Below are 13569 nucleotides of genomic sequence, written 5' to 3'. Positions count from 1 at the left end.
TCTTTTTGGTGAAAGTTTAAACTATTAACTTGAGAATTTGTTTTAAAGTCTTTTTATTTTGTTAAAAATTAATGTATTCTTTTTTAAATTTTATTTTTCGGTAGAAAATTAATCTCGTTTTGTATCAAAATTCATCTTTGCGATTGAAAATTAATATTTTTTGGCTTCAAACTCATCTATTCTAACCATCCTTTTTAACTGAAAGTATGTATTTTTTTTCTTGAAAATTGATATTTTTTAGAGGAAAATTGCTTTCAAAATTCAGTTATTTTGTCATTTTTCGCATGAGCGTGATAAGTTAAAATAAAAGTTTGATTTTGGCGGAAAATATGAATATTTTTCTTTTGAATTACCTAAAAAAATGGAAAATGTTGACCGTAAAAAAAATCATATATTTTTTTTAAAAAATCACAGACGCAAATATTTGAAAATATGAAAAATTTTTCGCAGGCTAGCACCGACAATGGTTACATTCAATGTATCGATGTTCGCAAAGACAAGCCCCTCTGGCAGCAATCTGTCCATGAAAGTGCAGTAACAGGTAAATTTGCAATTTTTCGATTTTTACCGACAAAAATTTGATTAGAATTTGCCATTATTTTTTTTCATTTTTCAAAAAAGGTTTATCTCTGAGTGCCTCTTGTCCTGGTTTCTTGGTCAGCACATCCGACGACGGAATAATTAAAGTTTGGGATGTTCTTGATAGCCAAGAAATCCAACTAGTTTGGGAAAATAAAACGAGTATAGGAAAAATACTCTGTCTCAACTCAAATCCAGACAGTCCGTTTGTCTTTTCGGCAGGAGGTGATAACAAGTCGAGCAATTACAAAGTTTTTGATTTTTCCTTAATATCTCCAGGTGAGTTGAAAATTTATTTTTTTCCTCACTTTTTACAGATTTCACAATGATCCTAAAGAATATTTTTTCACCTACTATTTTGATTTGAAATTTAATTATTTTTCATTTAAACGTCTACTATATTTTTCATTTAGAATTCATCCCTTTTTCTTAAAAATTCTATTTAGATGAAAATTTAATTCCTTTGTTCGAAATTCAACAATTTTGTTTTTTAAAAAAATAATCTTTTTGGTCGAAAATTCAACTATTTTCGTGAACGTTTGTTTTTTCTTTTTATAGACAATTCGTTTTTTTTCTTAATAACAATTCATCTGTCGTTAAAAAATTTATCTTTTTTAGTTGAAAATGTAATTATTTTGTTGAAAATTAACTATTTTTCATTATATTTTCGATTTAGAATTCATCTTTTTTTGGCTACAAATTAGACTTTTGATTAAAATTAAAATTCCAAAATTTGCTTTTATTTTGACTAAAAAATCTTAGTTGAAAATTTATCTATTTTTGTCAAAATGCAACTGCCCTTTCGCGGAAAATTATTTTTTTTTTACTGAAAGTTTAAATTTTAAATTTAATTATTTTTTATTTAAAAGTCTACTATATTTTTTATTTAGAATTCATCCCTTTTTCTTAAAAATTCTATTTAGTTGAAAATTCAACTCTTTTCATAAACATTTGTTTTTCTTTTTATAGAGAATTCTTTTTTTTTTTTTTTGCTTCTTATTAACAGTTCATCTGTCGTTAGAAAATTGATCTTTTTTAGTTGAAAATGTAAGTATTTTGTTGAAAAGTAAGTATTTTTCATTATATTTTCGATTTAGAATTCATCTTTTTTTGGCTAAAAATTAAACTTTTGATTGAAAATTAAAATTCCAAAATTTTCTATCTTGACTAAAAAATCTCAGTTGAAAATTTATCTATTTTTGTCAAAATGCAACTGCTCTTTTACTGGAAATTAATTTTTTTTTACTAACAGTTTAAATTTTAAATTTGATTATTTTTCATTTAAAAGTCTACTATATTTTTCATTTAGTATTCATCCCTTTTCCTTAAAAATTCTATTTAGATGAAAATTTAATTCCTTTGTTCAAAATTCAATAATTTTGTTTAAAAAAAAAATAATCTTTTTGGTCGAAAATTCAACTCTTTTCGTGAACATTTTTTTTTTCTTTTAATAGAAAATTCGTTTTTTCTCTTAATAGCAATTCATCTGTCGTTAAAAAATTGATCTTTTTTAGTTGAAAATGTAATTACTTTGTTGAAAATTAATTTATATTTTCAATTTAGAATTCATCTTTTTTTGGTTGAAAATTAAACTTTTGATTGAAAATTCAAATTCCAAAATTTTCTTTCTATCTTGACTAAAAAATCTCAGTTGAAAATGTATCTGTTTTTGTCAAAATGCAACTACTCTTTTACGGGAAATTAATTATTTTTTTACTGAAAGATTAAATTTTAAATTTAATTATTTTTCATTGAAGACTACTATATTTTTTATTTAGTATTCATCCCTTTTTCTTAAAAACTCTATTTAGTTGAAAATTTAATTTCTTTGTTCAAAATTCAACAATTTTGTTTTTAAAAAAGTATTCTTTTTGGTCGAAAATTCAACTCTTTTCGTGAACATTTGTTTTTTTTTCTTTTTATAGGCAATTCGTTTTTTTTCTTATTAACAATTCATCTGTCGTTAAAAAATTTATCTTTTTTAGTTGAAAATTAAGTATTTTTCATTATATTTTCGATTTAGAATTCATCTTTTTTTGGTTAAAAATTAAACTTTTGATTAAAAGTAAAATTCCAAAATTTGCTTTTATCTTGACTAAAACTCTTAGTTGAAAATTTATCTATTTTTGTCAAAATTCAACTGCTTTTTCATTGGAAATTAATTTTTTTTTACTGAAAGTTCAACTGTAAAAAATTAATTTTGTTGTTTAAAAATTTATCCATTTGGTTGAAAATCTCTTTTTTTTTAATAAAAAAGGTTTTAACTGAAAATTCAACTATTATATTTTTGATTGAAAATTGATCTTTTTTAGGTAAAAAAATTCTCTATTTGGTTCAAAACTCATGTATTTCGTAAAAGTTTCGTCTTTATAATAGATTTTTTTAATCCAAGTGTTTTTTTTTTATTTGAAATAAAAATATTTTTTGAACTTTTTTATTAAAAAATTAATTTTGTTGTTTAACAATACATCCGTTTGGTTGAAAGCCTTTTTTTTTACAAAAAATGATTTTTTAACTGAAAATTTAACTACTTCATTTTTAAATTAAAAAAGATCTTTTTCAATTGAAAAAACAAGTAAATTAATTTTTTTTGTTGAAAATGTAATTCTTTTGTTGAAAATTCAACCAAATTTTCTTAAAAAGTCATATTTTCTTATTGAAAGTTAATTCTTTTTCATTGGATGGTTTATTATATTTTCCATTCAGAATTCATATTTAATTGGTTAAAAACTCACATTTTTAACTAGAAAATTCCAAAATTTTGTTGAAATTTTCTTTTTATCTTAACTAAAAAGTCTTAGTTGAGAATTCATCGATTTTGGTTGAAATGTCATCTATTTTGGTTAAAATGCAAATACTTGGTTGAAAATTAAGTTTTTTGGTTTATAATTGAGCTATTTTCTTGAAAAAATTTTTTTTGTTGTTGTTGAATTTAACAACGGTTACATTTTTTCTATTCGCAATTAATTTCTTGACTAAATATTCAAAGATTATATTTTTTTATGGAAAGTTAATCTTTTTTAGTTTAAAAATTCACTATTTGGTTCAAAACTCATTTTTTTTAATTTTCGCCTTTTTAGTCAAAAATTAATTATCACCGAAATTGTATCTTTCTGGAATGAAAATTTATTCTATTTGGTAGAATGTTTCTTTTTAATTCAATTGTTTTTTTTTTAATTAAAAGTATTTTTTGAACTTCTTGTTTAAAATATTAATTTTGTTGTTTAAAAAGTCATCCGTTTACATGAGAACATTCTTTTTTTATAAAAAATAATTTCTCAACTGAAAATTTAACTATTTCATTTTTGAATTCAAAATGATCTTTTTCAATTGAAAAATGAACAAAATTCATCTTTTTGGATTGAAAATTAAATTTTAAACTATTCAATTAAATTATTAAAAAATTCATTTTTTTGTTTGAAGATTTAACTCTTTGTGGAAAATAAAACTATTTGATTACAAATTAACCTTTTTGTTGAAACTTTAACTTTTTTTTACAGAAAATTCGCCTTTTTGGCTTGAAAATTCTACAATTTGTTTAAAATTTTCTTTATTTCTTGTGTGAAAAATCCGTCCTAATTGCAAGTCTGTTAAGAAAATTAAATATTTTTTGAACTATTTTGTTTAAAAATTAATTTTTTTGCTTGAAAATCAATCTCCTTAGTTAAAAATATTTTTTTTTCGTATTAAATTTCTTGTTAGTTTAAAATTAATCCCTTTCGTTTAAAGTTGATTTTTTAAAATTAAAAATGTAACATTTTAATTTTTTGTTGAAAATTGACACTTTTCAATTAGATTAATTTTAAAAGAAAAAACTTATTTTCTATCTGAACAAAATTTTTTTTTCCAAAAAGGTCGTTTTTTTAAAAACAAAGTGCGTGAATTTTCCACGAAATAAATTAATTTTCAATTAGAAAAAAAACAAATTGACATCCGAATTTTTAAATTTTGAATTAGAAAAAGTCCAAGTGAATTTATTTATAAGATAAAATATGAATTTTCAACTAAAATTAGGAACATTTCAACTAGAATACTTTAATTTCCAACTAAGAAGAAGAATTCTTAAACAGTAAGATTAACTTTCAAAGAAAAAACTTATTTTCTACAAAAAGAAAGTCGTTTTTTTGAAAAAACAATATGCGTGAATTTTCAACGAAATAAATGAATTTTCAATTAGAAAAGACAAATTTACATTCAAATTATTAAATTTTGAACTAGAAAAGTTCAAATTTTAACCCAGTTAAATTTTTAGTTGAAAAAATTATTTTTCAACCAAATTGATTAATTTCCGACTAAAATGATGAATCTTCAACTGGAATACTTGAATTTTGAACCAAAAAGAAGAATTTTTAAACATTGAGGTCAATTTTCTACAAAAAAGATGAATTTTTGAAAAAATTGTTTAATTTTTAAATAAAAAATATAAATTTTCACTTACATAGTTGAGTTTTCATCCAAAAATGATTAAATGTCAACCAAATTTTCATCCAAAGAAACAAAAAGTTTTTAATCAAAAGAATGAGACTTAAATTTTAAAAAAATCAACAAATACGTTTATTTTACAACCAAGTACATTGGTTTTTGACCTAAAAGATTAATTTTAATCTAAAATGATATTATTTTTATACAAATATTGTGCAACATTTAACTAAAATACTTGCATTTTCAACCAAAAAGAAGATTTTTTAAACAAAATACGTGAATCTTCAACGAAATAAATGAATTTTTGGATTTAAAGACAAATTTACATCCAATTTGTTGAATTTGTAACCAGAAAAGGTTAATTTTCTACCAGAAATAGTACAATTTTTTTGAATAGTTAAATTTTTAGTTAAAAAATTGATTTTAACAAAGTGGTTACATTTTTAGAAGGAAATTAATTTTTGAATAAAAATTAAAAATCTTCCAAAAACAAAATTAATTTTTAACACAAGTTTAGCTTTTAACTGCAAGTAGTTGAATTTTCAAGAAGATAATGGATAAAATTCCTAACGAAAGATGTAAAGAAAATTATATTATAATTCCGAAATATATCCTCTTCGAAATACTTTTTCTACTCTAAAAAATTCTGGAAATACTTTCTTTTTCTAAACTTTGGAAGAAGGAACTTTTAAATTGTGATGAATTCTAACTTGAGAGAGTAATTTTTTTTTTAATGCCTTTCTTTTAAATCCGAATTATAGTTCTTTTAAAAAATTCCCTGTTCCATAGAAAATTATATTTCTTCACCAAACTTTCCTCTCCTAAAAAAAAAAAAAAAATAAATAAAATAAAAACTTGAATTTTGCTACGATCCCAGTTTCTCGGTCAAGTCGCTTCCCTGGAAATATATAGGTACATTTTAAATGTTCACAGTCGCAGAAAAATTTAGCCAGAGAGATTTGAAGAACGAGCCCGCTGAAATTGCGCAAGAAGACGAAATGATGGATGTTACCGAAGACATCGGACAAATTAATCTCGACTCTAAAAAAGCGCGCAAGAAAAAAAAGAAAATTAGGACTGAATCTTAAAAAATGTAAAAGTTAAATTACGTAAATAAATTTTCTATATCTAATACTTCTATAAAAACATTTTGCCAATGTTTGAATTAGGTTTTTTTCTTCTTTAAATGCATTAATATTTTTTCTTTTTTTTTTTTAACACAGATTTGATCAATCAAATATGCATATATTTCAATTTTTTTTCTAAACACATTGTTTACAAATTCTCTTGTCATCTCGACCGATTTGTAACTAAAAGCGGCATCAAGACAAAAATGCGAAAGATAATAATCGCATAAAAAATAAAACTTTCTTAAGAACCCACGATTCGAGTACTTTACTTCCTAGCCTCCACCTATTATAATTCTGATTTATAAAATTGTACCCAAAAAATTGAGTCACTTCAATACACGTACAATAATGATTATTGTAAAACTCCATCGTTACATCAACGAAAACTTAAATTTTAATAGGCGGCATTTTAACAATACCGTCGAAAGAAAATACACAAATAAATTTATCCACTAAAAACATTGCAAAATTTGATTGAGCACAATTAAACGAATATCAATCGACATTATATTCATATCCTAGGCATCATAAAGTCTTTGTCAAATCACCGAAAAACTTGTCCATTAGTGGTCAAGTTTTATTCGCTTCTAAAACATTGCATGTTCATCCGTACACACTTCCTAAAATTAATATTTACCAGTTGGCGCATTCGTTTCTTCCAATGTAAACACATTTTTTTCCATGGATGGAAAACAGATTTTGATTTCATCACGTTGGAATGGCAGTAAATATGTAGATCTTAAACATATCATACGTGTGCATTTTTTTCACCAAGACGAACTTTATCACGAAGACAATTTTTTTTCACTAAGACAAAATTGAATAGACATCAATTGAGTCAGTACATTTTCACGCAGACAAAATTTTTCCATCGGGGCAAAATTTGTTCACCAAGACAAAATTTTTCTCACAAATAAAAAATTGAATAAAAATTAATTAAGTCAGTACATTTTCACAAAGAAATTTTATCACGAAGACAAAATTTTTTCTCCAAGGAAAAATTTTCTCACAAAGACAAAATAGAAATCAATTTAGTGAATACATTTTCACGGAGACAAAATTTTCTCACCAAGACAACATTGAATAGAAAAAAATTAGGTCAGTACATTTTCACGCAGACAAAATTTTATCACGAACACAAAATTTTTCGATCAAGGCAAAATTTGCTCACCACGACAAAATTTTCTCACAAATAAAAAATTGAATAGAAATTAATAGTCAGTACATTTTCACGGAGGAGAAATTTTATCACGAAGGCAAAATTGTTTCTCCAAAGAAACATTTTCTCATGAAGACAAAATTGAATAGAAATCAATTAAATGAATACGTTTTCAGAGAGAAGAAATTTTCTCACAAAGACAACATTGAATATAAAAAAATTAAGTCAGTGCATTTTCACGTAGACAAAATTTTTCCATCAAGGCAAAATTTGTTCATCCAGACAAAATTTTTCTCACAAATAAAAAATTGAATAGAAATTAATCAAGTCAAAACATTTTCACTGAGACAAAATATTATCACAAAGATAAAATTTTCTCACGAATACCAAGATTGAATAGAAATTAATGAAGTCAGTACATTTTCACGGAGAAAAAGTTTTATCGCGAAGACAAAATTTGATCACAAACACAACACAAAATTCAATAGAAATCAATTAAGTCACAACATTTTCACGGAGACAACATTTGATCACGAAGACAAATATGTTCACCAAGACCAAATTTTCTCAAGAAGACAAAATTAAATAAAAATCAATTAAGTCAGTACATTTTCACGGAGACAATATTTTTCCATCAAAACGAATTTTTCGCACGAACACAAAATTGATAAGAAATCAATTGAGTCAATACATTTTCACGGAGAAAAAATTTTCTCACCAAGACAAAATTAAATAGAAAACAATTAGTCAGTGCATTTTCACGGCTAAAAAATTTTATCGCTTAGACAAAATTTTATCACAAAGACAAAATTCAATATAAATCAATTGAGTCAATACATTTTCACGGAGTTATTTGATCACGAAGACAAAATATTCTCATCAAGACCAAATTTTCTCAAGAAGACAAAAGTAAAGAGAAATCAATTAAGTCAGTACATTTTCACGGGGACAACATTTTCTCACCAAGACAAATTTTTCTCCCGAACACAAAATTGATTAGAAATCAATTGATTCAATACATTTTCACGGAGACTACATTTTATCACGAAGACAAAATTTTCTCACTAAGACGAAATTGAATAGAAAACAATTAGAGTCAGTACATGCTAATTATAACTATCTAGTTGATTTAAGTATTTAAATAATAATATATGCGCTCTGGCAGTGGTCGTTTGACAAGATCCAAATCGAAATAGACCGATTTTGCCAATGCTCGGCAAAGGATCGCCATGATTAGCATGATGAGTCTATCTTGGATTGTGATCTCAAGGCAGACGAAAGAGTTCTTGTCCACATGTTGCACGATAATAGACAACAACGTTGACATACATGATATAATAATAATAATATATTAGTTAGATTATTTCGTAGAGATATTTTCGACACATAAGGGCAGCGTTAAGCATCAGTTCCAATGTCCAAACTTCTCGAGTCCTGATTGGAGTCATTTTGACTTCCGTTTTCGGACGAGGCGCTGCTTGAGAGGCCCGACTGGTCGGAACTCTTTTTCACTTTGGGCTTGTATTCCGTGATAACGACAGTGACATTGTTCACGGTCACTTCATTCGTTTGGGCCGTGCTACGGTCTATATTTTTCAGCCTGGGAGGATGCCTGTTCTTACGCCTTGGCTTGTCCAGCTTGCGTTCTCTGTCTTTACCGCTACTAGTCGTACTTCCCCCACTACCGCCCTCCTTTTTACCTGGCTTCAAAACTGGCACGTACTGTTGCTGAGCAACCTGAAATTTGCCGTCAATTTATGTTATTTTCCCAATTACAGGGCGGCCAACCACCAGGCAGAAAATCGAGAGTAAGTTGCACCGGGAGAAAATCGGGAGTAAGTTTCACCGGGAGAAAATCGGGAGTCACTTGCACAGGGAGAAAATCGGGATAAAGCCGGGAGACAAATATTACAACGGGAGAATTCACGTATTTCATCATTCGCGCATTTTGTCATTCTTGAAAATTTCCAACCAGAAAGTATATAATTTTCGAAGTGTTTAGAATAATTAAACTTTAAAGGTTCACAATATTTCTCACAGTATTTTAAATTATGCAATTTGGAATGATGAGAATAACATTCACTTTTGATGGGGAAAAATCACATCTTTTAGTAAAAAAAAAATCTATCCAGTCCTTCAAATTTCTATAATTTTAATGGACAATTATATTTTCAATGTTAAATTCTAAAACAGTTTAATCCTGGCGACCAAGAAAAAAATTCCCGGTTTTTTTCCGGTTCGCAAACATTTTTCCCGTTCAATGAAATTTAAAAAATCTAACTCTAACACTTTTTCAACTGAATGATTTCAATTTTAATGAATTTAAACTGAAACATTCGGAACTATGAACATTCATAAATTATAGAGTTCAAAGATTTAGATTTAGTTCCATAAATATAAATCTACGTTAACATTTTCAATACTCTAAATTAAAGAGAGAATTAATGAACTTTAAAAATATTCAAAATTATATTATTAAGTTATTTTAGACTAGAAAAATTTTAAAAAATTAATTAAAATTTTTTTAAACGTAAAAGTTCTTAAATTAGAAGTTAAATTATTTTCATTTTAAATAGTTTAGACATCCTTGAAAAGCTTTAAAATTTTATTTCAAAATTTTGAGAAATCTAGAAGTTACTTCAAATTTTCTCAAATTTAAAATTATTTGTGAAATTGTTTCAGAACTTCTAAATAACTTTTAAAATTAAATGAATTTTGACTACAACTTTTAGACAATGCTGCGAATTAAAACAAATTTCCTCAAAATTTGTAATTATAAATAACAATTGAGCACTTATTATTTGTAGAAAAAATAGAGTAATTTTAAGAGATATTTGGAATTTTTTGAAAGATTCAAATTAAATTTAGAACTTGAAATGATTTCAAACAAAAAATATACATCCACGTTATCTTTTTTACTGTTCTTCTAAATTAAAGAATCAATAAATAAACTTAAAAAATTTTTTAATTATTTTAATTTTAAACTTTTTAAACATCCTCAGAAGGCTTCAAAACTTTATTACAAAATCTTCAGAAATCTGGAATTGTTTTAAATTTGGAAATTTTTTTTTGTCATTTTAAGTTTTGAAAAGATTCAAGATTAGTTAAAAATTAGGAAAATTATAAATGATTTTTCATGTTGAAAAATTACTTTAACAGAATATTTTTAAAGATTTCCTACAATTTTTTTGAAGATCCTGTAAATTAAAAAAAAAAAATACTTAAAAATATTCCAGATTCTCTTTTGACAAATTTTCCATTCTTTTAAAAGCTTTGTGAATATTTTTTCATTCTTTCGAATATTTTCACAATTCGTTTAAATTATTTAAAATCATGTCAAACTTTTTCTACAAATAAGTGTTTAATTGTTATTTATACGTCAAAATTCAACAATTTCACTTAGAGAATAAACATTTTTCAACAAGTAAAATTTAAATAGTAACAATCAAAGTTTAAAAACTCTTCGAAATTTTAACGATTTAAGGCTTTCTATGCCAAACAATTTAGTTTCAAATATTAACTTTTAAATATTTGGTTTCATTTACTCGTTTTAAATAAAAGCAACATATTATTAATTTATTACGAATATTAATAATAATTATTTTGAACGGATTTAGAATCTTTTTATCAAATCAATACTTGTTCACTTTTTATTAGGTACTTAAAGTACAGTACCAATTTATAAATTATTTATTTATTTATATTTACACTTGATAAAATAAAAACGATTTTTATCCAAACTTTGCAACTTCGAACACTATTAATTTTTAATTTTTTAATTCTTCAAGACTGCATCATGAAATTCTTTTGATTAAAAATGTACGTTTAAAAATAAAAATCTAAATTGGAAAGTCTTCAAAGATTTTAAGCTAGATGCAATAAAAATTGAGCAATTATATTTTTTATAAAATATTCCAGATTCATTTTGCACAATTTTCGAAATCTTTTTAAATATTCTCTTAAAATTAATTTTTCAAAATAAAAAAAATAACTTTGAATTTTCCGAAGAATCTTAAGACAATCTTTTAAATTCTTTTGAAGTCTTTCACATTTCTTACAAAGCTTCTAAATTTTTTGTTTGAAATTTCAAATTTTGCAATTAATTTTGAATCTTTTCAGAACTTCGAAATATCTCTTGAATTTATTCCAATTTTTTCTAGGAATAATAGGTATTCAATATTTATTTATACAATAAAATTTAACAATTATACTCACAAATTAAGTTTTCAAATACAGCAATAAAAATTGTAACTTTCAAAGTTCTTTTTTTGCTTAAATTTGAATATTTGTTTTCTAATTACTGATTTTAAATGAACAGTCCAATATTTCTAAATATTGAGCAATCAATCTTTCTCTTACATTAAAAATGTTCAATTCTAAAATTTTTGACTGAAACAATATATCTAAAATTTCATAAACTTAAACATAATAATAAATTATTAATTGGTGTGCAAGTTGTAATTTTGAATGAAGTTATTTTTAAGTTGAAAATAGTTTATAAACTTTCAGTCACACGTTCTCATTTGTTTACTGACTAAGACTTTCAAATTGAAACCGTTTAAGTTTTAACGTTAAAATCTGAACATTCTTAAATTATGAACTGGTTTAAAATCGTTTTGTCAAACCTTTTTTCCCTACTTTTTATTACTTAAAGAACAGATAAATTGAAAAAAATGTATTTATTTATTTAAAAAAAAAATGTTTTTTATCCAAAATTTTCAACAAGAAAGGCTTTTATTTTTTATTTCTTCAAGTTTTTAAGAAATAATTTAAAAATTCCTTAAATTAAAAATGTAAGCTTAGAAATAAACATTTTTAATGGAAAATTTTTAAAGTTAAAAAATTTTGAATTACGCAATGTAAGCTAAACAATGGCATAATTGAAGAACATAACAATTCCACTGATTATGTAAAAACTGTTAAAATCGAAAATGGACAGATTTTTCTTCAACAAATTTGTAAAATTCCCGGTCAAAAAAAAATTAACTGTCATTTCCCGATTCATTCTGGAAACTAAGCCTGTAAACTGATTAATATCATAACGAAAAAAATATAAAAATCATACTAATTATTTTTAAAACTGGGGAAAATCGAATTGGGTAAGATTTTTTAAAGACTTTAGGGTGGCGCCTTTAGTGTTTTTTTCGAAACAGTAGAAAAATAGTGTGATCGCTAAAAAGAAAAAGTGTAAAATAGTGCGGTGGGTCGAAAGAAATAAACTGATTAATATCATAACAAAAAAATATAAAAATAAAACTTATTATTTTTAAAAATGGAGAAAATCGAATTGGGGAAGACTTTTTAAAGACTCCAGGGTGGCGCCAATTTTTTTTCTCGAAACAATAAGAAAATATTATGATCGCTAAAAAGAAAAAAAGTGTAAAATAGTGCGGTGGGTCGAATGAAATAAACTGATTAATATCATAACAAAAAAATATAAAAATAAAACTTATTATTTTTAAAACTGGGGAAAATCGAATTGGGGAAGATTTTTTAAAGACTCCAGGGTGGCGCCAATTTTTTTTCTCGAAACAATAGGAAAATATTATGATCGCTAAAAAGAAAAAAAGTGTAAAATAGTGCAGTGAGTCTAAAGAAAGAAACTGATTAATATTAAAACGAAAAAATATATATATAAATCAAACTTTTTATTTTTAAAACTGGGGAAAATCGAATTGGGGAAGATTTTTTAAAGACTCCAGGGTGGCGCCTTTAGTGTTTTTTTTCGAAACAGTAGAAAAATAGTGTGATCGCTAAAAAGAAAAAGTGTAAAATAGTGCGGTGGGTCGAAAGAAATAAACTGATTAATATCATAACGAGAAAAATATAAAAATCAAACTTATTATATTTAAAAATGGGGAAAATCGAATTGGGTAAGATTTTTTAAAGACTCCAGGGTGGCGCCAATTTTTTTTCGAAACAATAGGAAAATATTATGATCGCTAAAAAGAAAAAAAGTGTAAAATAGTGGGGTGAGTCTAAAGAAAGAAACTGATTAATATTAAAACGAAAAAAATATAAAAATCTTATTATTTTTAAAAATGGGGAAAATCGAATATGGTTATATTTTTTAAAGACTCCAGGGTGGCGCCTTTAGTGTTTTTTTTTTGTTTCGAAACAATATCAAAATAGCGTGATCGCTAAGAAGAAAAAAAGTCTAAAATAGTGCGGTGAGTCGAAAGAAATAAACTGATTAATATCATAACGAGAAAAATATAAAAATCAAACTTATTATGTTTAAAAATGGGGAAAATCGAATTGGGTAAGATTTTTTAAAGA

The 13569-nt window shown here is 24.8% G+C and overlaps 2 protein-coding genes across 3 annotated transcripts in view; one reads left to right on the top strand and one right to left on the bottom strand.

The window, feature by feature from the left end:
- The window catches only part of LOC117177334 (periodic tryptophan protein 1 homolog), a 34498-nt gene extending 28115 nt beyond the window's left edge, over positions 1-6383 (top strand). The window contains exons 9-11 of the mRNA XM_033367960.1: positions 451-541; positions 622-858; positions 5935-6383. Of these exons, the coding sequence (XP_033223851.1) occupies positions 451-541; positions 622-858; positions 5935-6089 (483 nt within the window). The 3' untranslated portion in view covers positions 6090-6383. The remainder of the gene's footprint in view (positions 1-450; positions 542-621; positions 859-5934) is intronic.
- The window catches only part of LOC117177335 (YY1-associated factor 2), an 18180-nt gene continuing 10836 nt past the window's right edge, over positions 6226-13569 (bottom strand). For both annotated transcript variants that reach the window (XM_033367961.1, XM_033367962.1), the window contains exon 4: positions 6226-9027. In XM_033367961.1, coding sequence (XP_033223852.1) covers positions 8689-9027 — 339 coding nt within the window. In that variant the 3' untranslated portion in view covers positions 6226-8688. The remainder of the gene's footprint in view (positions 9028-13569) is intronic.

This window comes from Belonocnema kinseyi, chromosome 7 (genome assembly GCF_010883055.1).
Source record: "Belonocnema kinseyi isolate 2016_QV_RU_SX_M_011 chromosome 7, B_treatae_v1, whole genome shotgun sequence".
Lineage (NCBI taxonomy): Eukaryota > Metazoa > Arthropoda > Insecta > Hymenoptera > Cynipidae > Belonocnema > Belonocnema kinseyi.
This window is presented reverse-complemented; position numbering and strand designations above follow the sequence as displayed.